The sequence below is a fragment of the Peromyscus leucopus genome, chromosome 1 (assembly GCF_004664715.2).
Source record: "Peromyscus leucopus breed LL Stock chromosome 1, UCI_PerLeu_2.1, whole genome shotgun sequence".
NCBI lineage: Eukaryota > Metazoa > Chordata > Mammalia > Rodentia > Cricetidae > Peromyscus > Peromyscus leucopus.
The window spans coordinates 41,239,168-41,261,501 of NC_051063.1; the positions used below are offsets into that span (position 1 = coordinate 41,239,168).

Consider the following 22,334-nt stretch of genomic DNA (forward strand, 5'->3'; position numbering starts at 1 on the left):
ACTCCGGGAGGCAGAGGCAGAGGCAGAGGCATGGTCTGTAGAAACCCAGGCCAGCCAGGGTTCTGGAGTGAGACCTTGTCTCAGAGAAGAGGGAGAAGGACAGACAGACAGACAGACAGACAGAGGCCCTCCAGAGCAATGGATGTCAAATGTTTTAAAATAGCTCTTCCCTACTTCCGTATTGGTGCTCCTGGAGGACAGAAGGCACCAGCGACTGAGAACCCTGAGTTACAGCTATCTGATTTATCCGTTTCTTTGTCCTCTTAGACCTCAGCTGTGAGGACAGCCACCTGCCTCCCTTGTCACCTCTTCCTGCCTGCCCTCTGGTGGGGAAGGACCAGAAGCAATAAAATGGCCAAAAGGTGGCGGCAGGAGGGAGAAGAACGTCTCCGTTCTCAGAGACAGCTTCCGGAAACAAACAGATCAGAGCACTGTGACTCGATGCCTCAGCTGCCTCCTGGGTGCTGGGGATGATAGCCTTGCTGTAGACAGGTTTCAGGGCCTGCTGTTGGGAGGGCGTTATCATTTTCAACCAGAAGCACACGTACTTAGCTCTCTCTGATACTTACTGGCTAGAGACCAGAAAAAAAAAAATATTAATGATCAGTTTGTTCTGAATTAAAACAAAAAAATTTTTTTTTAAAGTAATCAAGAAAAGGAACTGTTGCATGACTACACGGGAATGTACCCATTATCCATAACTACACGGGAACATACCTATGACTACACGGGAATGTACCCATGATTACACAGGGCGTACTCATGACTATACGGGAACATACTCATGACTACACTGGAACATACCAATGGCTACACGGGAACTTACCCATGACTACATGGAAACTTACCCATGACTACACGGGACGTACCCATGGAACAGAACAAACAGACAAAAGAGCTCCAGGAGGAAGCCGACCCTACCTGGAGAGGGAGAGCAGGAAGCTCACTCGGGAGGGTCTTGGAGGCCACTTAACCCCATTTGTCCCCCAGAGACTCTTAAGTGTGGTAATTACTTTCTAGACTTGATCCTAGGTGTTTTGTTTTGGTTTTTGGTTTTTGATTTTTTTGTTTTTGTAGCAGTGTTTAAATTCTATACAGACGAAAGCTAAGTAGGAGAAAAGAACTGGTGTGTGGTTAGAGCCGTGCTTTGGAACCTGGTATGGAACCTGGTATGGAAACACGAGGTGAAGTTTCGTGTCCAGTAAGAACGGCAAACACTTGGTCAGTGGAAACTGTTCTCTGGACTCCTGGTGTTTGGACGGTCGACTCTTTAAAACCTTTCCACTGCCCGCTGGCCTGTCCGACCACCTGTTTTTGCTTTCCTTTACGTTTATTTGTTGGGTACACGCTTGCCATGGCGCGCCTGTGGGGTCCCTTCTCTCCCTCATCAGGCGGAACTCCAGCTCCACCATGCAGGTTCTGCCGTTTCCTTTCTATCACGGACCGGCCTCCTCTCTTCTCCCTCCGCGTTACTCACACCTTGGCCCCCACACCTTCCCTGCGTTGTCATCTGTGTTCTGTGCAGTGACCTGCACACACCCTGCAGACTGCTGCCTGATTCCAGAGCGTCCTCCCAGCAATCAGCTGGCTTTCCTTCCCTCCTTCCTGTCCTGAACTGTGGCTTCAGTCATGATTGTCCTAATTGAACTGTAGACGTGCAGACAATTCTAATAGAATCATGTTTACACTCCTCCCAGCACATTCATTCTTTCTAAATCTGTATTTACAGTATCAGTGAGCCCCAGGCTGGAGAGGTGGCCCCAGGGTTAAGAGCACATATTATTCTTGCTGAAGGACCTGAGTTCAATTCCCAGCACCCACGTCAGCAGGCTCACCAACTGCCTGTAACTCCAGCTCCAGGGGATATCACACCTATGGCCTCCCCAGGCACCCACACACATGGCCTGCAGACAGACATATGTACATGATTAAAATTTTTTTAATTTAAAAAGATGCCTGGTGGAACCTGGTATTGCACACTTTTAATCCCAGCACTCAAGAGGCAGAGCAGGCGGATCTCTGTGAGTTTGAGGCCAGCCTGGTCTACAAAGTGAGTTCCAGGAAAGCTAGGACTATGTAGAGAAACCCTGTCTCAAAAACAAAACAACAAAGCCTGAGCCCCCAACATACATAACTAAATAAATTTAAATTTTATTTAATTTAAAAATAAATAAGCAAAAATAACGTGGGCCACATGGGCTTTGCCTAGTAAGTTATTGTCACATCAGGTGTAGAACGTCTGTGACATGGGCACCATCTACTGATCATTCACTAGCACTGAGTCTGATGGCCAAAAGAATATTGAAATCCCATCTTCCCCCGACACACACACCCTGTGATTCTCCAAGTGGAAACACAGGCCATTCTTGAGAGACAACATAAACTCGGATTCTGCTGTAATAGTGAGTGCTAGTGACTAAGGGGAAGAACTCTATGCAAAGAAATGACCATTTCCTTTTCCAGAAGAGAACAGGCTTTCAGTGAGACAGAGAATCTGAGTCAACAACAATGCTATGTGCATGGCAGAATCCAATGTTGTAATTTAAATTATGGGATGGAGAGGTTGGTTTCCATTTTTAACTGAATGTGCTTTTTTTAAAGAGAGCCTTCCATTACACTATTAGCTCAATAATAATAATGTTAAGTTTTTTTTCTTTTCTTTTTTTGAGACAAAACAAAGTCTTACATAATTAGGCTGTCCTCAAACTTAATACTTACTGTGTATGTAGCTCAGGCTGGCCTCAGAGTCTTAATCCTCCTGCCTCAGCCTCCCAAATGGTGAGACTGCAGGTGTGTTATCACCAACCTCACCAAGTAGCAGCGTTAATTGTTTAAAGAATTTTAAAAATATACCCAGTGGTGGTGGTGCACGCCTTTAATCCCAGCACTCAGGAGGCAGAGGCAGGTGGATCTCTGAGTTCAAGGCCAGCCTGGTCTACAAAGTGAGTTCCAGAACAGCCAGGTCTGTTACATAGAGAAACCCTGTCTGGGGGGTGGGGGACATGCTGGAGAGATGACTCAGTGGTTAGGAGTACTGACCGCTCTTGCAGAGGATCCAGGTTCATTTTCCAGCACCTACATGGTGGCTCACAGCCATCTGTAACTCCAATCCTAGGAGATCCACCACCTTCTTTCTTCTGGCCTCTGTGGATATTAAGTACACATGTGATACACAGACATGCATGCAGACAAAACACCCACCTGTACATATAAATAAAATGTTTTAAAAGTACGTAATTTTATTTCTGATTTTCTTTTTAAATTTGCCTATGAAGAATTAGGAAAGAACTTCTCTTTTCTTCAAGACAAGGTCTCACTCCAGAGCGAGTTTGAAATTAGCCTAGACTAGCCTCATTCTCATAGCAATCCTCCTGCCTCAGCCTCCCAAGTGCTGAGGTTACAAACATGTGCCACCAGGCTGGGTAGAGCCTTCTGTAGGAAATTTAAATAGCTGATGTGTTTAGAGCTGTAGCTGTGGGTGATTTTCATTCCCTTTTCAACTTTATTTCCCTTACTGTTATGCAAAGTTACTTATGTAGTAACAAAAACTCATGGCAGAGGGGGAAGCTTCAAATATATAACTTACAATGAGTCTCAAATTTTCTTTCTGCTGGGGATGTAACTGAGGCCATTCATGTGAGACCATGTGTTCAGTCCCCAGGACCCCATAAAACACACCTGTACCCAGCAAGTCAGGCAGAATCAAAATTTCAGGGTCATCCTTCAAGGCCACCATGGACTATATGAGACCCTGTCTCAAAACAAATAAACAAAAACATTATCTGCTAGTGTAGCTTACCCATCTATTTCTAGTCTTCAGTCTTGACGTCCCAGCAGCCTGGGAAGGTAATGAAAGAGATGGGAGGAAACTGTCTCTTGTCTCACCCAAAGTCAGCATAGAATTAATGGTCGTACTCTTAGAGAAATGAGGTCCCAGAGTATAGGATTGCAGATGCCGTCACCTTTAGTCCCTCCCATCTGTCCTGTTCTGAGGACATGGGGCAGCACAGACGCATATCGGAGAGAGCTGTGGAGTTCGTTGTCGGGTGTGCTTGAGTTTGAATCCCGGCTTTGTCACATACAGGGTGTAACTTGGGCGCCATTTGTAGCTGAAGTTTTCCTGGTCCTGCCTGGCCCACAGACAAATCTCTCTCACTAGCGTCCCTCAAGGAAACACACAGAGACTTATATTACTAATAAACTGTATGGCAGTGGCAGGCTTCTTGCTAACTGTTCTTATATCTTACATTAACCCATTTTTATTAATCTATACCTTGTCATGTGGCTCGTGGCTTACCAGTAGCTTACATCTTGCTACTCATCGGCGGCGTCTGGCAGCGTCTTCCTGTCTCAGCCTTCCTTTCCTCTCTCCTTATCCCACCTACACTATACTTCCTACCTGGCTACTGGCCAACCAGCATTTTATTTATCAATCAATCAGAGCAACACCTTCACAGCATCCCCAGCAGGTTATTGTTTAGACTTTATGTGTCTTTATGTGCCACATAGGAGAATAGTGTGTCTGTCTCACGGAGCTCTAGGAAGAACTAGTGGACTAGGAAGCCTCACTCACTAGTAAAAGACCAGAGCCCCACAGAATGCAGGGATTTTACCCTCCTTGGCCTGGAGTTTCCCTGGATGTGTTTTCTCAGCATCCTTGGTTAGTTAGTTAATTAAGTAATTAATTTGCTTATTTTGGTTCCCCAGATGAACTGAGAATTGCCCGTCTGTTCCCATATGATAGGTTAATCTGAACTCTCTGAGGACCTTCTGTTCCTTTTGTAAAACTTGCCCCTTCTCTGGGTGGGAGAGATGGCTCAGAGGTTAAGAGCACTGACTGCTCTTCCAGAGGTTCTGAGTTCAATTCCCAGCAACCACATGGTGGCTCACAACCATCTGTAATGAGATCTGGTGCCCTCTTCTGGCAGGCAGGGATACATGCAAGCAGAACACTGTATATGTAATAAATAAATAGATCTTAAAAAGATAAAAAAAACACAAAACTTGTCCCTTCTCTTTCTATGTCTGTTTATTGAAGTAATTCTTGTCTTCCTTTGCAGATATATGTAATTGACAGCGCAGACAGAAAAAGATTTGAAGAGACGGGTCAGGTAAATGATTGTTATGTCAAACTCTTTCCCAAACACGGGCATTCATGACTCTACCTGAAGTATGAGTGAGGAAAGGGGGGACTTCTTGTTATAGTTCAAGGAGGAGGCTCATTCTGGCGAGAGGCAAAAATACCAGCAGTCCAGAGCGAGTGGTTTCGAGTCTTTTACACTGTCCTTTGATGAAAGCCTTTTAGCTTAATCGAGCTTAATATATAAGACATAAGTAGATGGAGTTGGAGAGATGCTCAGAGGTCAAGAGCACTGGCTGCTCTTCCAGAGGTCTTGAGTTCAATTCCCAGCAACCACATGGTGGCTCACAACCATCTCTAGTGGGATCTGATGCCCTCTTCTGGCATACAGGCATATATGCAGACATAACATTGTATACATAATAAATAAATAAATCTTTTATATATATATATATATATACATATGTATGTATATATATACATATATATATATGCAAATGGAACTTTGTACCACACCCAAAAGTCCTTTTGAAGCCGGGCAGTGGTGGCGCACGCCTTTAATCCCAGCACTCGGGAGGCAGAGCTAGGCGGGTCTCTGTGAGTTCAAGGCCAGCCTGGGCTACCAAGTGAGCCTTTCCAGGAAAGGCGCAAAGCTACACAGAGAAACCCTGTCTTGAAAAGCCAAAAAAAAACAAAAACAAAAACAAAAACAAAAACCCTGTCTCGAAAAACCAAAAAAAAAAAGTCCTTCTGATTTTTTCCCAGACCTTGTAGAAATGAACTCACGAACACTACAATTAGCTTTTCTATTCACACTTTGTTTGTTTGTTTGTTTGTTTGTTTCAAGACAGGGCTTCTCTGTGTAACCACCCTGGCAGTCCTGGAACTCGCTCTGTAGCCCAGGCTGGCCTCAGACTCACAGAGATCTGCCTGCCTCTGCTTCCCGAGCGCTGGGACTAAAGGTGCGTGCTCCACCACCGCCGTCGGTATTTACACTTTTCAATACTTAATTGACCAAGAGTAACTTTGGCAAATTGAGGAGGATGAGAAGAAACATACATACAAGCCAGAACTAAGCTCCTCATTTTCAAGCCAGGAGACAAGGTCAACCTTGAACTCAAGCACGGCTTCAACTGCAGGCCACATGTCAACGTGGTTAGATGGTGTGATTTGTGTGCTCAGTCACACACAGAGCCGTGCTGGGCATGGGCCGCTGAGGTCAGAGTGAGGTCACCAGCAGGAGCAGCAAGGGGGGAGGGAGTCCCCAGAGAGGCGTGTTTGGATCTTAGTGCAGAAATTCTGGCCTCTTTCCAAAGGCGGAAGTTCCCATGTCTCTGTTCCTTTTGCTTGGCAAGCGGGTGGAGGAGTCTGCAGACCCCTGGAGACAGCGCTGCTCCCTTCCACACCCAGTGGTTTCTGGGTCATCGCTGCGCTGAGCCCCAGCTGCACGTGAGCTTGGGGCAGAGGTGTCCTCGGAGTTAGCTGCTCTTGAGCTGTCTGGTTCCTTTTTGTCTCTTCGGTTTTGGTTTTGGAGACAGGGTCTCATTATGTAGCCCTGGCTGTCCTAGAACTCACTCTGTAGACCAGGCTGGCCTCAAACTCACAGAGATCCACCTGCCTCTGCCTCCCGAGTGCTGGGATCAAAGGCGTGTGTCACCATACCTGCAGCTTTCCCGGTTTATTTTGAAAGCTGAATGTTTAAAGTAGCTAAAATGTGAGCTTAGAGGGAGCGAGGCGGAGCCTGTCCTTTTGGTAAGTGTATCTACTCATTTGAAATTACTGCAGACAGAATTAGCATCACTGTAGAGTTCAGCCTGTGACCTGGAGGGCCAGTGAAGGTCTAGTCCCTTCCGGTTCTTTCCGGATGAGAGTTTGATGATGTTGATGCATGAGTGCATGCTTTGGAGATAGGGATTAATAGACACAATTATCTCTAATTGTCATTTTCATTTCCATGCATACTTGCGCCTACACACATGCACTGAGTTATTCGTAGGGGTGGGTCCAGCCCAGTGAGGGACACCTGCTTAGCATGTGTGAGGTTCTTTGTTCAATCCCCAGCACCAGAGGAAAAATACAAAAGATATTTGCAGGTGGTAAGCTTGAATAAGTCTGAGATCTCTAGCTGCTGTCTACCTTCTCCCTTAAACAGTGGCTCTCGGGTGTTTCTCAGTGTGGCCTGTGAGTCGCTTACAACAGAATCGCCTGGGGAGTCCGTTAATAGTGCTTCCTGGGCGCTGGCTCTGGCTTTCTGCAGTCAGCACCCCTAGCTGGAGCCCAGAAATTTGCTAGGGAATCTCCCCCAGTTACAGCCTGAGGGTCTCTGCCTTGAAAGTTGCTGCTGATGAACTTACCTGCTAAATGTGTTGTCAGTCCAAGTGCGTGGCTTAAATGTCACAGTTCTCAAACTCCTCTCCTCTTTCCTTCCCAAAAAATGGTCCAGGAACTAACGGAATTACTGGAGGAAGAAAAGCTAAGTTGTGTGCCCGTGCTCATCTTTGCTAACAAGCAGGACCTACTCACGGCAGCCCCCGCCTCCGAGATCGCAGAAGGGCTGAATCTACACACCATCCGGGACCGGGTCTGGCAGATCCAGTCCTGCTCAGCTCTCACAGGCGAGGGCGTCCAGGTGAGACCTTGGCAAGGTTCCGTTCCCGTCAACATGGCAGCTCACCAAGGCAGCCTTCCTCGCTGGTAGGGTTGATCTAGACCAGTGGTTCTCAACCTGTGGGGCACAGCCCCCTTTGGGGTTGAATGACCCTTTCATAGGGTTCCCTAAGACCATCAGAAAACACAGATATTTACATTACGATTCATAACAGTAGCAAGATTACAGTTATAAAGTAGCAACAAAGTATTTTATGGTTGGGGGTCACAACATTATTAAAGGACTGTATTAAAGGGTCAAACCATTAGGAAGAGTGATAACTACTGCTCTAGACAGAAAAAGATTTGAAGCAAATGGCCTTTGATTGGCAGATGAACCATTCTAGAAAGTGAAGGGCACAGAAGGAGGTTGCTGCTTGGCTGCTAGAAACCAACCAGATACCATAAAGTGTTCCAAGGAAGGAATAATCCTGCACCTTCAGCATACTCTACCTGCGTGGAGGAGGGCTGGAGAGATGACCTGGAGGTTGTTCTAACTCTGGAATTGTTTGACGATTGTCTTGGCATTCTGTGTTACATCCATAATATTTTATGGACACTAACAGCCTGTGATCTCACGGTGATTGCGTCACCACACAGGGGCTGCTTGGCCTCTAAAGACCTCTCCCCTGCCCCCGGGCTTGGTATCTGTTTCCAGCCACTGGTGTTGATTTCCCACTGGGAGGCTTCTATGGACACAAAGCCCTGTGCTTTATACTGAGGAACTGTACACCAGAGATTGAACACCCCCTTTTTTAATATTAATTTAGGGCAGAACACAGCCCTGCCCCCGTCATCCGAGAGACTGTATTCTCAAGAAAAGTCACACACTTCCAACTCAGGTGCATCCTGCCAAGCATCATCAACTCAGTGACACGCCATAGCCAGCCCTTTAAGATGACCCAGAGTCCTCCACATTCCTCTTTTCAAGTGTCCTGTATATCTGCCAGGACGTGCAACCATACTGTGAGGACTGGTCCGTACTGCTCCAGGACGTAGCGTCCCGCCTTGCCACGTGGTATGTCGATAATGACATGACAGTTTGCTTTTCTCCCGACTTGGCATGTTGGTTGCAGACCTGAGGTTTGATTCCCGACCTTTGCCCACGGCCCCTTTCCATTCGCTTCTCCCATCTGATGTCGCCTCTCCTCAGACGTTTAACACCCACTTGTCTTTAGATGGTCTGATTGCATTTATCCCAAGCAAATAATCACATCCTAGAATTGTGTTAGTCCTAATATGTTTGCTACATGGTTTTTGTTTTGCTTTTGCTTTTATAACAAAAATAGCCGGGGCTGGAGAGAAGGCTCAGAGGTTAGGAGCACTGGCTGCTCTTCCAGAGGTCCTGAGTTCAATTCCCAGCAACCACATGGTGACTCACAACCATCTCTAGTGAGTTCTGGTGCCCTCTTCTGGCATGCAGGTATATGTGCCGACAGAACACTGTATACATAATAAATAATTAAGTTTAAATAAATAAATAAAAAGAAAGAATACAGAGAGAAAGTGGGCACAACAGTACAAACCTGCAATCCCAGTTCCTAGGGGTAAAGGAGGAGCAGGGGTTCAAAGCCATCCTCAGCCAGCCTGGACTGTGTGAGATTGTCTGAAAAGTAAGTAAAAAAATTATTTTCTTGCTCCTAAGTCCTGCTCTATAAAGGGACTAACTACCATTCTTCTAGAGTCTTCCTTATGAAATTGCTCCCACATAGGTGATTATTTATGTATATGAGCTTGTCTATCAGGCCTTTGATTTAACTGCGTTTTCCAGGGTAATTTACAGCCTAGTCCAAGTGTGCTATGACATGGAATGTTGGTAATAGGTAAATGCTGCTGTGTAGTTTTATTTAACCTCGTCCGATTACAACCCTCTCTAAAGATGGAGTGATCTGAGCCCACACGTGCCTCCTGTCTGTGCACAGGTCAAGAGACGGCAGCTTGCCTTCTTGTTGGTTTTCCATCACAGACGATGGAGCCCAGGTCGTTGTGAGTAGCAGGCAAGCACTGTACCTCCTGAGCTGCAGCCCCAGGCCGGGAGAGGCTTCCCTGTTAGAAAACATTCCAGCATGTGGACTCTGCCCTCCCCATGGCTCAGAACACAGGTGTTAGGAGGCCAAGGGCATCCTGGTGTTGGGAGCTGGAAAGATGGCTGAAGAGAGGAGGCAGGTTGTATGCCACACTCCTCAGAACGTGGGCTCGTGGTCCTGTGACCCCTCTCTTGGCCCGAGTGGAGAAAGCATGAAAAAGCAAAGCCCGAATTCACAGTGAGGCTCCTTCTTCAGCCTGCCTTGGGCTATGGAAAGGGGCAACCAGGGTAGTGCTCTAGAGTCCCTTCTGAGCACAGTGGCCTTGAAGTCAAGGGCACCATAGGAACCTGAGGCAGCCAGGGAGCTCCTGGCTGGGTAATCACACAGGTTCACAGCGCCCCCTACAGGGAGGGCCCCTTCCCTTCCGTTCCCCTCCCTCTCCTTTCATCCAAGCTGGAAATCAAACCCAGGGCAGTGAACATGATAGGCAAGTGCTCTCTCTACCAGTGAGCTCCAGCCAGCCTCCTTTGTAGAACCCTTCGACCACGACAGCAAGCTCCCAGGCAGTGGGACAGTGTGGGCGGGAAGAGCAGGGACAGCCAGTTTGGATAAAGTGAGGTTACAGTAATTTGATTATTATTATTTCTTAAAAAAAAAAAGTGCTTCTTTAATCAGGGACCTACAGGAGCCATGGGCACAGGAAGCAACATCAAAAGAGATCCAGGGGCAGCAGGATGGCTCAGTGGATAAAGGTGATTGCCACCTCACCTGATGGATGACCTGGGTTTGATCCCCAGGACCACAGGGCAAGAGGAGAGAACTGACTCTCAAAAGTTGTCCACTGACTTACCCACAACAGATAATTAATTAATTAATCAAATTGAAACCAAATGAATGAGAGAGAGAGAGAGAGAGAGAGAGAGAGAGAGAGAGAGAGAGAGATATCGAGATCCAGCAAAGAACTGAGAGCAAAGAAAATGATTTTGTACGGAGGACAAATAGTTTGAAGGTCACTTAATTAGTTTATAGATAGTACCAGGGTGTATAGAATTGGATAGTTAAGACTGGGATTTCAAGGTTAATGAGATTAGATTATGGTTAATAGAATGATATAAATTTAGAGAATTTAACCATTATTTGAAATGGGTTATTTAATAAAAATGTTAATTAAGAAGGGAACCTACTGTCTATTGTCCTTCCATGGTAACCTTTGGGGACCAGAGAAAGGCCATGGAACCTTCTGTGGAAGCACTTTTCACCATCAGGCGGCCATTGACCATGTTCCTCCCTCAGGTGATGCCCCTGACCTACACTTCTGTCCACTCAGCCAGTTCCTTGGTTTTTTACCTTTAAAAGAATCACCTCAGTGTAATTCCTTCCAGGGCTGTATGACTAAAGTACAGGCCTTTCATGGCTCTTAATTAAGGCCTAAAATATCCCTAAAAATGAAGAACTCTGCTAGGAAAATGACTGTAATCCAGGCATTTGGGGTTCACTTTCAGGTAGGAATTCAGTATCGTAATGATTAAAGCTCCCCAAATCCCAGCTTTGTTCTCCTCTTCCCGCCGCAGGGCCCCAGAAACTGCCCAACTGGCTGAGCTGCTGACATCTGTACCACCTCTTTAACACCCAGAAAGAAAGCAGGAAAGTCTGAAAAAGGGAAAGGGGCGAAGGTCCAGGATTTGTTTGTAGTTGTGGGGCTGAAGGCATCCCGCCATCCAGCCTGTGCGTGTATACAGGTGTTGGATGAAAACATGCCTGGTAGCCTACAGGAAGGTTCAGCACACTCCCCGTAAACCTGAAGACACAAGTTCAGTCCCTGGAACCTACATGGTGTAAGGAGAGAACCAACTCTGGTGGGTTCTTCTCTGTGCTCCATATACGTGCCATGGCTCACCTGGCCACCCGAACTACACACATGTACACACACACACACACACAATGTCTGAAGGAATAAATGAATGAGGGGCTGGAGAGATGGCTCAGCAGTTAAGAGCACTGACTGTTCTTCCAGAGGACCCAGGTTCAATTCCCAGCACCCACATGGCAGTTCATAACAGTCTATAACTCCAAAACCTGACACCCTCACACAGATATTCATGCAGGCAAAACACCAATGCATATAAAATAAAAAATAAATAAATTATTTAAAAAAAAAAAAAAAGAAAGGGGCTGGAAAGATGGCTTAGCGGTTAAGGGCACTGACTGCTCTCCCAAAGGACCCGGGTTCAGATCCCAGCACCCACATGGCAGCTAACACTGTCTATAACTCCAAGATCTCATACCTTCACACAGACGTACCTACAGACAAAACACCAATACACATAAAACAAAAGTAAATAAATTCTTTTTTTTAAAAAAAAAAAAAAAAAAAAAAAGAAAAGAAAAGCCTGAAGGGCGGTGGTGGCGCACACCTTTAATCCCAGCACCGGGAGGCAGAGCCAGGCGGATCTCTGTGAGTTTGAGGCCAGCCTGGTCTACAGAGTGAGTTCCTGGAAAGGCCCCAAAACTACACAGAGAAACCCTGTCTCAAAAAAAAAAGAAGGAGGAGAAGAAGAAGAGGAGAGATTAAAAATGAATGAATGAATGCATGAAAAGTGAAACATTTTAAACAAAAAGCAGATCTACAAGTGTGTCATACTGACCAATAGCAAGGACCTTCAAGTGGTCTAGTCCAGAGAACAGCCACAATCAGATAGGGATGTGCCAAGCAGGGCAGGTACACTACTTTCTGCTAGTTAAGTGGCTTGAACACATGATCTGAGACTGGGAGCTGGTGACTCCAGGGATGGAATTCCTGGGGTGGAGTTTGTACCTGATACTGTCAAGGCACGCTTGTGTGGTCTTTACAGGACAACACTGTGAGTTCAGCTGTGAATAGAAAGAGTGTTGAGGACATCAAGAGAGCTGGGACAGGTCTTTCCTTGCCTGACTGAGGGCCACTAGGCGGCCAGTCATGATTCAAGTGGGTTTTCTTTTTAAGATTTATTTATTTATTATGTATATGGAAACTCTTCCAGATCTCATTTCAGGTGGTTGTGAGCCACCATGTGGGTGCTGGGAATTGAACTCAGGACCTCTAGAAGAACAGTCGGTGCTTTCCTTTCCTTTTTTTTTTTTTTTTTTTTTTTTTTTGTTGTTGTTGTTGTTGTTTGTTTTTTCAAGACAGGGTTTCTCTGTGTAGCTTTGCACCTTTCCTGGATCTTGCTCTGTAGACCAGGCTGACCTTGAACTCACAGAGATCCGCCTGCCTCTGCCTCCCAAGTACTGGGATTAAAGGCGTGCGCCGCCACCGCCCAGTGCAGTCGGTGCTCTTAACCTCTGAGCCATCTCTCCAGCCCTCAAGTGGGCTTTCATGGGAAACTGTCGTGAGTAGATAACAGTAAAGGGCACCAGACAGACACTGAAGAAGAGGGTCAGTCTTGGCGACTCCTTCCTGCTGAGAGGACTCAAAGGAGTGGTCGGAAGAGACCAGTTACGTCAAGAAGGTGAAGGCAGAGAGAAGTGAAAAATGTGTGAGAGGGATTACCGAAAACTCCCTCAGCCAGGCCCTGCCAGCACGGGGAGGAATCTCCCTCCATGCTTTGCTTTCGAGGCTAGGCTGCTTGCTAGGGCCTCCTAGCATCCGTCATTCAGCACTGGGCCTCTTGTCCTTTTTCTTCTGAATGAGCATCAAGGAAATGGAAGAAAAAAGGGGGGTGGCATACAAATGCTTTGGCTCAGTTAGAGAAAAGGCCCTGCTTCCACCTGCGGCCGGAATCCCCCCCACACTCCCCCAGTGTGCTTGTAATTGGTGGTGTCCTTTCAGGGTTGGAGACATTTCTTTCTGAAACACGGTGTATGTGGTTGTTCTGGCTTTGGATTTCCTTTTAAAGCAGAAGTTGGCAGTTTGAACTTGGTCACCTGCCTGCACCAATGGCTTTGAACGGGCAGTGTTCATAGGTGTTGCTCTCTAGACCACCACCTCCAGGCCACCACCTCCAGGCCACCACCTCCAGGCCACCTTTTCACTTGGCATCTACCCTGTTCCCCCCCCCCACTTCTGCAAACAGGAAGGATGATCAGGTCACAGACTCCTCCACCATCGATTTCTTAAGAGGGTCAGCAGTGGGCACCCAACCAGCCTCATGCCTCTGCTTCTTTTTCCTTGATCCAGGGGAGTCTTTCCTAGTCTGCTAACAGAATTTGATTGGTTTTTCTTTGGGGGGGGGGCGCTAGAAGCAGAACCCAGTACCTTGTTTATGCTAAGCCCTTATTGTACAGTGGAGCTGCTACATTCCGCAGTCCTGAATTTCAGTATTTAAAAAATGACGTCCAGTCCTTCTTTCTAGGCCTGGGATCAGTTGGTAACTCCAGCTTTGTTTGGACCTGCATATCTGTCATTCGGACCTCAGGTTGAGTTTTATATCTGCAGACCTCTGTGAACTAAAGGGAGCCTGTGGCATGTGATTTGCTCCCTCCCTGGTGCAGCTGCCCTTTGTCACCAGAAAAATATGAACAGCAAGCCATATTTTATGTGTGCTGAGTTCAGCTGCTCCTTGACCCCGGGGGCCTAACGGCACAATGGGACAGGCCTGCGGCATTGCTCAGCAAGGGTCTGAGCTCCTTGTCATCTTAAAGCAATTACTGAAGTGACCACACAGTCAGCCCAGCTTTAAAAACCAGCCCGCCCAACCATAGCCACCACTGCTTCCTTCCAAGGGTGCCCTGGACTGAGATCACATTAGAAAGAGTGGTGGAGCCAGCGGCCAGCTCTACCGAGGCAGGTCCTGCACCTCGAACCTCAGGCTGTGCGTTAGGATTAGTAGGTTTCCACCATATTGGAGGGCGGCCTTGCCCCACCTCCCCCACCCACAGTTACGGTGGGGATGTTCTTGCCACACAGAGACATTTATTTCCTCTCCAGGAAGCTGTACAAAGCCCAGTGTTTGAGGGTCTCTGTCTCTCTTTAGTCTCTATTATTGAACTGAAACTAATCAATTCAAATTCAGTTTGAGCCAGATTGGTCGGAAAGGAAAGGGGAGACTATTCACACCAAAGATAGTCATTCCCATAACGGAGATCAAATGTGCAGGAAATCGGTCAAACCAGTTTTTAACAATAAAACGTCTGACCATTAAACAAACCTATGAGTTCATTTCCTTCTTCAGGGACAGCAGAGTCGCCTCTTTAAGTAAGCAATCACCTCTTCTCAGAGAAGCAGAGCCCAGCATCCACTTAAACACAGAGAAGCCCACCGTTCACTTAAAAACAGAAGCAGAAGGCTCCTGTGACCACTGGAGGATGTGGCCCAGGTCACAAATGTCCAGCCTTCTGCAGGCCTAGATCCTGGCAGACTAGGATCTTCTGGTCCCTTTTAGAGCTGTGGCTAAGTAGGCAGGGTTCCTCTACAGGGATACCTCCAGTCTTTGCCCTGTATTCAGCTGAAGGAAGCCATGAGGGAAAACCCCCCACTAGAATGGCCTTCTTGCCTGCCTTCGAAGGGCCGCCCAGCTCCTCAGTGATTAGATGCAGGGCTCTTCCTAGGCCACCCGCAGTCACGGAGAAATGGTGAATAGTCTATGGTTCTCAGTGGGAAGATAAGCGTATTTCAAGGCCCACCTCTGCCCCAAATTATTCTATTCTTCATTTCCTTGTTTGCGATATGGAAACAATAATACATTCACTGGGTGGTTGTGAGAATTAATTTTAAAAACTGAAAGTATGGACTATGTTAAGCCAGACAGCATGCTAGTCCCTTGCTTAGAGCCTCCCGCCCATCTTGGTTTTTGGATAACACTATTATCTTTCCTTTCCAGTGCGCTACCTGACAAAGCTTGCCCTTACTTGATTTATGAGGTATTGTCACAGAGGATTGTGACCTTCCCTCTCCCCCTCCCCTCCAGCCCCCAAATGCTGTGACTCAAAGGAGCCTCCTCCCAAGCTCCTGCAGAGGCCCCGGGCTTTGCTGCAGGATGTCACCAGGGGCTGGGGGCAGCCATGGATGCTGCCCCTGAGCGCCCTCTGTTGACAAGACCGTGGTGGGCCGACCTCTAGATTCTCAGACATCTGCAGGACAGCACCCCTCGGCAGGCTGCGCCCTTTAAGCCCCTTTTGCCTCCACAGTGTGAGGCTCCCTCCACCTTCTGCTTTGAGTGCCTGCAGCTGAGTAAATATTGTCCCTGTCTCTCTGCATGCACTTATGTTCGGTGAGATATAATAAGAGAAACCCCTCTTCACCAGTCATAAACCAAGGAAACAGACAAAGCAGTACGGGCCGGCGTTGTGGGGGGACACTCTCGGTTCCCAGAGAAGCAGGTCTGAGGAGACACGTCTGGAGACAGGAGGGCCTTGAGACGGCACCTTTGGGTGTTCACGCTGCACGTGTGCCGAGCTCTTCAGCTTTGGAGCAAGACAAGATGGTTATCTTATTCATCCCTCTTGTATGTGTAAAAATCCTTTTTGTCTCCTGGCAGGTGATCATTTTTTTTTTTTCCTAGAAACCAATTAGCTACTAAAATTAAACGTGCTCTCTTTAAATGAATCCTTTTCATAAAACGGCTTTAAAATTGTTCGGCTTTTCAGGGTATGCCGCTGACCCAGTTGTAATCAGATGCATTGGGGTCCCCTCACCCAGGCCTCCGCTGCCCAGCTGCAGCCAGGTGCTCTCCACCTGAAGGAGAGAGCTTTGCCAAGCCCAGGCCTCATCTTGGCAAAGCAGAACGTCCCTCAGATCATCGGGTTCTCCTGCCCAAGTGCCCTGATGGCAGCTGGTGGAGTTTTAATCACTATAAATGCAGGTGACCATCAGATTAGCCAGGAGAAGGGGACCTGCTGGTTGTTCTGCAGTGATGTATTGTTTACGGGATTAATGTCCCGGTGGCCAAGGGTGTCAGCTGATATTTATTGCTATAAGCTGTCTTAGCTGTTCCGGTTCAGCGGCCAGATCCACAGCCACCAGAAACGTGGGGTTTAGAGTGTGGGGTGTCACGTGTGTGCGTGTGTGTGATAGCACACGTATGTGAGACCCAGACTCTGGGCAAGATGCCCTGCAGGGCCCACCTTGAGTTCTGTTCTGTGCTCCTGAGGGAGCTTGCACATGCCTGAAGGTCAGGCGTCTCTGGGGAGGAGTGTGTGTCCAGGTATGCTCCAGAGGGGGTTGGAAAGGAGGTCATGTCTGACAGGCCTGCATCTGTGAGGAACTGTGCTGCTACCAGGTGGCTGTCAGCAGTGTGGGTGTGGGTGGGTGTGTGGGTGTTAACCTCAGTCCCTCTCCAGCCAAATAAAAAAGGACACTTTCAAGGTCACTGTGCCTTTAAGGGGACCTTCTCTCCTTGCCTCTCTGTCCCTCTGCGTAGTAGGGCTTAAAGCAACAAGAGGCCACTTTTAAACCTCTCTGCAGACATAAGTGTGTACTGCTCCTGCATGTGTGGACTAACACCCACTGTGGAGGGTTGTTTTTCCAAAGTGAAATTTAATTTAACCCGAGTGTACACTATCACACTGTAAACATGCTGGGGCACCAGATGGGTAGCTCATTGAATTAATGCCCTAGCAAAGGTCAGCTTTTAGAAAAAGCCAAAAATGGCTGGACTCTCTCCTGATAGCTCCTCAGTCAAGCCCTGGACCTGGGCAGGTGTGTTTATTTTTTCAGAGGGAGTTCCTGAGAATGAATCTCAAGTTCAGATGCTGGCCTCCCTGCTCAGACCCCTCCACCCTTCCAAGAGGTCTCGGCCCTGGTCAGCCTGTTGGGCCTCTGGGGCAACAAACTCCGTCGAGTCGAGTCGGTAGTGGCAGTGCCCTCCAGCCTGAGCTCTTGGGATCTTTCTTGCAACTAACACTGCCTTTCTCTGCCCGTTTCCCTCAAAGGATGGCATGAACTGGGTCTGCAAGAACGTCACCGCGAAGAAGAAATAGTCTAGAGCCGTGGAGCTGCAGGAGCTGTAGGAGCCGCGTTCGGCCCGAAAAGCACTGGTCTGCTGTTTTCTGACCAAATGCTTTTTCATCTGCACAGTCGCCGCTGTGTGACGAGGGGACAAGAGCTTCCGAAGAACCCCTCTCCAGCCGTAGGTTTTAACTGATCTCCAAGGTTCAGTATCGTTTTTCAAATAAAGGAATTATATTATTTCCTCTGCATAATTGCAATAGTATTAAATGTCTCAGAGCACATGATCAGGAATGGGTAAGAGCTTGCGCTGCAGTTTAGACAATTTCAGTGAGCTTTTTGTAAAAAAAAAAAAAAAGGAAGAAAAAAGAAAAAAAAGGAAGAAGAAGCTGCTGCTTGCGCTGCGTCCCTTTATTTACTGACCTGTCCCTTTACTCCCTTGGGGTTTGGAAACCACACGCATGGTGGTGCTGGGCAGAGATTTGATTTTTTTTTTTTTTTTTTTGTTCTCATCCCCAACAGAGCCAGGGCTTTAGTCTCTCCAGCAGGAAGCTGCTTGGGGAGGCAAAGGACAGCAGATGGTTAAAACCATCTTGTCAGGTAGGTAAGACACTGTATGTAATCCCCACTTTATAGGCAGAAGAAAAAAAATCCTTGCAAACAGGTCACTACAGAAACATCCCCACTCCAGCCCCCCAGCCCTCACCCCTGCCAGCCACGCGGGGCAGCAGATTCTTATGACTTTTGACTGTAATGACATCTGGAATGTAAGAAGAGGTGGGAGGTTTAATTCCAGAAAAATTACAAGGTCCTTAAAAAGCCCTCACTCACATGGAGAGCTCAGGCTAGCGTAAACAGGCTTTCTCCAGCTCAGTGGAGCAGGGCCAGTCGACTCCAGGTTCGCCGCCCGGCCGCCGACTTCTCCACTGCAGTCCTGTAGAGGGGATTTCTAAAGCTCAAAGAATTCTGTGTTTAAATGATCACAATAGGCCGATGCTATCAGATTTTAAAAATAAATGCAGCTTTGCCATGAACCTGCTCCACTGAGAAAAGCCAGGCAGATCGATTTTGAGAAGAGATCAATTTTTACAGTGCGGGCACTCGGTGGTGTGGGAAGCTCCCGGATGGGAAGCATCTGCTGCGGGGAACATGGGATGATCGCAGGGGTTGTGCCCAGGGAAACCACTCACCCCATGCTGGTCTCCTCTGCTTCTTTCCAGCAAAACGTGTTGGCTGATAGGGAGCGGTGCAGAAGCCCTGCCCTTCCTCCCTGAGCCCTCAGAAATCCCAGCCTCAAACCCCAAAAGCAGGCCAGAGCATCGCCTGCTCCTGAATTAAACTCTGTTCTGGGCATGAGCTCAGGGCTTTTCAGAGAATAAATAAGAGACTATCCAATGCCTGGTAGGTCCAAGGAGGCCAGCTGCCTTCTCATCCTGGGAGGTGGCCCTTTCCAAGTCCACCGTGATGTGTGAGCTAACAGAAAGTGCCACAGAAGCCCCTGCCCCATGGTACCCAGCTATTCTGGACTCTGGGGAGGGAGAAGCTTGTACAGTTTGAAAGGCAGCTGAGATGAAAAGTCTGACAAAGCCTGGGGGAGTGGTGGCTGTGGTTGCAGTGGACAGACCTGTGAGGGCTTGCAAGACAAAAGAAGAAGAAAGTGAGAGGGTTTAAACCTCAGGCTCGTTAGGCCTGCCACCTCTTCCACCGACTTCTCTGCTTTGAAGGGTGGCAGACAGAGCTATAAGGAATCAGAAAAGCCCTTTCTCCAGCCTCCAGATGGAGCTTTGGCCTTGAGACTTGCTCTTCCTTCCAAATAGTGCCCCCAGGATGTTATCTGAAGGGCTGCATGCCTGCTTTGAGGTCTAGTTTTGGAATGCTGCAGCGGGGACTTTGACTCTGAAGAGCAGGATCTGTAAAATGTGTTTGGTCTCTTAGCACCAACTGAAGGAACTGTTCTAAAGAGCTGTCCCCAGGCCCCAGCTAGCGGCCAGAGCTGCTTGCCCTGCTCTGATGGAAGCCGCTGTGAATGTCCACATTGCTTTTCAGCCAGAGACACCAGAGACAACTGTGGTTGTCACAGGCTTTCATCTTGCCTGTGAACCCTGTTGAACCCTCCGGGGGCTCAGGATAGATGAGAGGAGCCTGGAAAATGCAGAGTTTGAAAGCTCCCATTTGTAAAAACAAAATGTTTGTCAAGTCCCCTTTCCTCTCTACGGTGCCACCCGTGCCCCTGTGGCCATGACCAGAGGACAGATTCTGAATCTAGAAAGGGGATCCCCCAGCCCTGGGCCTCCCCCATCCCAGGGAGCCCTGGTAAGACTTTTGCTCTGTGCACCATTGCGTCTGAATGTGCAGGGGGCGAGGGCTGAGGCCAGAGGGCAGGCAAAGTCCACAGTGTGTACTAAACCAGTTGTGGGAAAAACTGAGCCCTCCTCCCACCCTCCCCGTGTGGCTGCTTTTGGCTGGATTCCCTTAGCCCAGTGCAGTACACCCTTTCCCCTTCGCTCTCCCTTGGTTACTATGGAAACAAGGGTGTCATTGATGTGGGCTGAGCTGGGGAACATGTCGGCGCACAGCTGAAAGTCAGCGATTATGCCGGCGCTTAGCTCGGCCCGGTAGAAAAGTCCGCAGCCTGAGATGCTGCACACAAGGACGGTCTTGCCCGAGTCCGCCCTCCTCCTCCTCCTCCTCTGTCCCCTGGCCTTGACGATTTCTTTATTGCCCCTCCGGACTAAAGTGGTGGCTATTTTTAATGCCACTCTGGGCCCCACCCTCACTGTTGGCCGCTCCTTTTCCGGCCTGGCCTGGAGGGTGACACCATGTCACCCTCACCAGGACCCAGGCCTCCATTCCCATCTGCAGTATGCTTTGATTTCCCTTCCTCTCCTTCTCGGGACGCTTCTTCCTTTATTTTTAGCTCTGCTCTCCATGTGGTTTCAGGGTTCAGTGTGATCCATCGAAAGGTTCTTTTTTTATAGTCCCTTTTGAAAATGATAATCAAAGGAAGGGACGTGGTGTTTGGTCATGTGGAAAGCTCAATGTATAATTTAGACGTCTGTCAAAACTGCGACAAATAAAATGTAGCTGAAATGAAGGCAGTCTGCAGCGGCTTGTGTTCTTGCCGAGGCTCCAACAGGACCCAAGAGGCTTTGCCCTTTTGGAGATTAGCTTTCCTCAAGGGAAGGCTGTTCTCAGAAAAATTCGTGAATACCATCACCAGGTAATGCGCTTACCACCCCAGGCACGGCAGCAGCTGGGACAGCAAGCCTTTATTATGCGCCTCCTGCATAACTAGGCAGCATTAGCCCCACTTTGCAGTTGAAGAAACAGAGGCATTTGCCTCGGTTAAGGAATTTGCTGGGATCACAGCGCCGTTCAGGATTGTTGGAACCTGAACCCTGGGTCCCCTGCTGTCTCAGAAGAACAGAAAATAGCAGGGCAGCTCACTTCCCAGCAGTTCCAGCAGCTGCCTCCTCACGTCCCTCTGCACCAAGTGTCTCGCTGATAGCACTGCCCCTGGATTCTGGGTCCCCGGGGCCAAGTCCTCTTGTCACAGCAGTAAGTTGCAGGGTTCTTACCTTCCTCTGCTTAGGTTCGGCCCTGTGGACAGCAAAAAGAGGAGAGAGAGGCCATCAAGGACATTAGGGCTACCAGGGATCCTTGCTGCCTGCTACTGAGTCCTCTTGCAGGAAGCCTTCAAAAGAAGAAAAGAATGCCAGCCTTTGGAAGGTGGAGGCAGGAAGTTCAGGACTTAAGGGCAGCCTAGGCTACCTGAAGCCTCGTCTCAAAAACCCGGAAGTGGCATGGGGGATACTTGTGAAAAGTCCCATGGTTGTTTAGCAGAGGCTCAGGAGTCGGCTTCTGGAGCCAAAGATCTCATCCTCTTTGTCAACGTACTCCTAGGGTCCTTCCTACCCCAAGGGACCAGAACCTGCAGGGTGAGCTGCTGGCAGGAAGGAGGTGGGGCCCAGAGGTGGGAGGAGATAGAGGCGTAGGGCCTAGATGTGTTACAGGACATTCAGTTCAGCTTGAGTTGGGCATCAAGGCTGGCTTTTAATTCGCATATACTCCACACCATATTTGAGAAGTTGCTGTAATACTCAGGGAGATTTAATTGCCATTCTGTTGTTTTCTTTGTCTTTTGATAAACCTGGTATTCCTTCCAAGGACTAATAAAGCCCTAGTGAAGTGCCACGGACATGTATCCTCAGCCAGGCATGGTGGCACGGGCCTGTCATCCCAGCACTCGGAGGCTGACAGGTTCAAGGGCAGCCCAGGCTACATATCAAGACCCTATTTCAAAGCCAACAGGAAAGAGCTGGCTGTGGTGGCGCACACCTTTAGTCCCAGTGCTTGGGAGGCGAAGCAGGTGGATCTCTGTGAGTTCAAGGCCAGCCTGGCTTACATAGTGAGATCTGTCTAAAAAAAAAGGAGAGGAAAGACAATGGCTCACAGAGTAAAGTGACTTGCCCTCCGTCCCTGGCAACCTGAGTTCAATCCCTAGAACCCACACAAAGTTCGAAGGAACGAACTGACTCTTCGGAGAGCAGACACTCTGTGCCTCAGTTTCCTGTGTGTAGAAGAGGGGACCGCTCACCAGGAGGATGCAGACACTGGAGAGCACGGACACACAGTGTGTGGTATGTGTGAACTCTGCAGCCATTACAAAAAATGGCCGACTTTCCCAGGCCCCCAAGACCTCTGCCCCCCCCTCCAT

The 22,334-nt window shown here is 48.3% G+C and overlaps 1 protein-coding gene and 1 long non-coding RNA gene across 3 annotated transcripts in view; one reads left to right on the forward strand and one right to left on the reverse strand.

Moving 5' to 3' along the window:
- The window catches only part of Arl3 (ADP ribosylation factor like GTPase 3), a 48,759-nt gene extending 30,888 nt beyond the window's left edge, over positions 1–17,871 (forward strand). Inside the window, exons 4-7 of one of the 2 annotated variants that reach the window (XM_028874693.2) lie at positions 5,061–5,111; positions 7,524–7,709; positions 8,677–8,744; positions 17,602–17,871. In XM_028874693.2, coding sequence (XP_028730526.1) covers positions 5,061–5,111; positions 7,524–7,709; positions 8,677–8,744; positions 17,602–17,611 — 315 coding nt within the window. In that variant the 3' untranslated portion in view covers positions 17,612–17,871. The remainder of the gene's footprint in view (positions 1–5,060; positions 5,112–7,523; positions 7,710–8,676; positions 8,745–17,601) is intronic. The other variant, XM_028874694.2, reaches the window with a different exon arrangement.
- Positions 17,872–18,103: 232 nt separating this feature from the next.
- On the reverse strand, positions 18,104–21,865 carry LOC119088097. The gene is made up of 2 exons (XR_005091685.1): positions 21,389–21,865; positions 18,104–21,217 (listed from the first exon to the last, which is right to left on the reverse strand). It is a non-coding gene; the product is annotated as an uncharacterized LOC119088097 (long non-coding RNA).
- Between the last annotated feature and the right edge of the window lie 469 nt (positions 21,866–22,334).